This window comes from Stegastes partitus, unplaced genomic scaffold, assembly GCF_000690725.1.
Source record: "Stegastes partitus isolate 25-593 unplaced genomic scaffold, Stegastes_partitus-1.0.2 Scaffold1628, whole genome shotgun sequence".
NCBI classification, from domain to species: domain Eukaryota; kingdom Metazoa; phylum Chordata; class Actinopteri; family Pomacentridae; genus Stegastes; species Stegastes partitus.
In genome coordinates this window covers 1-1,011 of record NW_007579359.1, presented here as the reverse complement: position 1 = coordinate 1,011, position 1,011 = coordinate 1, and the positions used below count along the sequence as shown (strand labels likewise).

Below are 1,011 nucleotides of genomic sequence, written 5' to 3'. Positions count from 1 at the left end.
AGAGACAGAGGTGGCGTCATCAGAGCCAAAGTAGCACATTCCATTTATTTTAACCAGAACCTGTTAATGAAAATCACCCCTCGTGCTACTGACACAGAGGCAGGGCTGCAAAACCAAACCCTGATCAGTCATTAACAGGCAGCGTGATCGACTGTCGGCTCATAGAAAGCTGATTCTTTTGTTTGCTGAGGCTCGTCTTCCTCTGATTGCTGCCCTCCACCTAAACTTGCTGCTCTGTTCCATTTCCAGACGGTGGCGCCGTGGGAGAGTCGCAGCTTCCCCCTGCCAGAAGACCCGGCCCCGGAGCCCGAGGCCGAGAGCGACCACCACATCAGGCCCCGAATGCGCAGCATCTCAGGTTGCCGAGCAACGGCCTACGGACGTCTGGATTCGGACGACACGGAGCTGCCTTGCGACGACGACAGCAGCAGCGGTGGCGGCGGCGGCGGCGGCGGCGGCGGCACCGGCCCGAAACAGAAGGCCTCCTCCACCCACCGATGAATGACGGACAGGCGGAGGCCGGCCGGCTCCCCCCGACACCAACAGCTCCTCTCTGGCATTAACAAGCAGAACCTCAGAGCAGAATAAGATATTAAATGGGTTCCTGTTGTTTGATATTCAAACATCAGTCTAATACTTTTCACAGTTTTTAGTGAACATTATGGAGATAGAAGCCTTTCCCTACACTTGTTTTTGTCACAGGAAAAAAAAACCGACAAAAAAAAGATAAATGTTTAAAAAAAAAAAACAAAAAAAAAAAAAGTATAAAACAACACGTTACAAAAAATGATTTCTGTAGTAGGCTAAACAATGTACATGGGGGCTTAGTGGTGTTTCATATGTCGCGTGTACACTTGTAGCGCACTATGTAGCGGACTCCTCAAAATATGGCCAAAGGGTGTTTTCTATTGACTAGTTTGCTTGTAATTCCCATGTACATTTTTAGTGGAGTGACAAATAACAAAACAAGAAAAAATACCCCCCTCCCCTCCTCCTCCTCACCCCTCCACC

The 1,011-nt window shown here is 49.5% G+C and overlaps 1 protein-coding gene across 3 annotated transcripts in view; it reads left to right on the top strand.

The window, feature by feature from the left end:
- The window catches only part of LOC103371686 (KAT8 regulatory NSL complex subunit 1), a 40,174-nt gene extending 39,170 nt beyond the window's left edge, over window positions 1-1,004 (top strand). For all 3 annotated transcript variants that reach the window (XM_008301094.1, XM_008301095.1, XM_008301093.1), the window contains one exon: window positions 250-1,004. In XM_008301094.1, coding sequence (XP_008299316.1) covers window positions 250-501 — 252 coding nt within the window. In that variant the 3' untranslated portion in view covers window positions 502-1,004. The remainder of the gene's footprint in view (window positions 1-249) is intronic.
- Window positions 1,005-1,011: the final 7 nt, after the last annotated feature.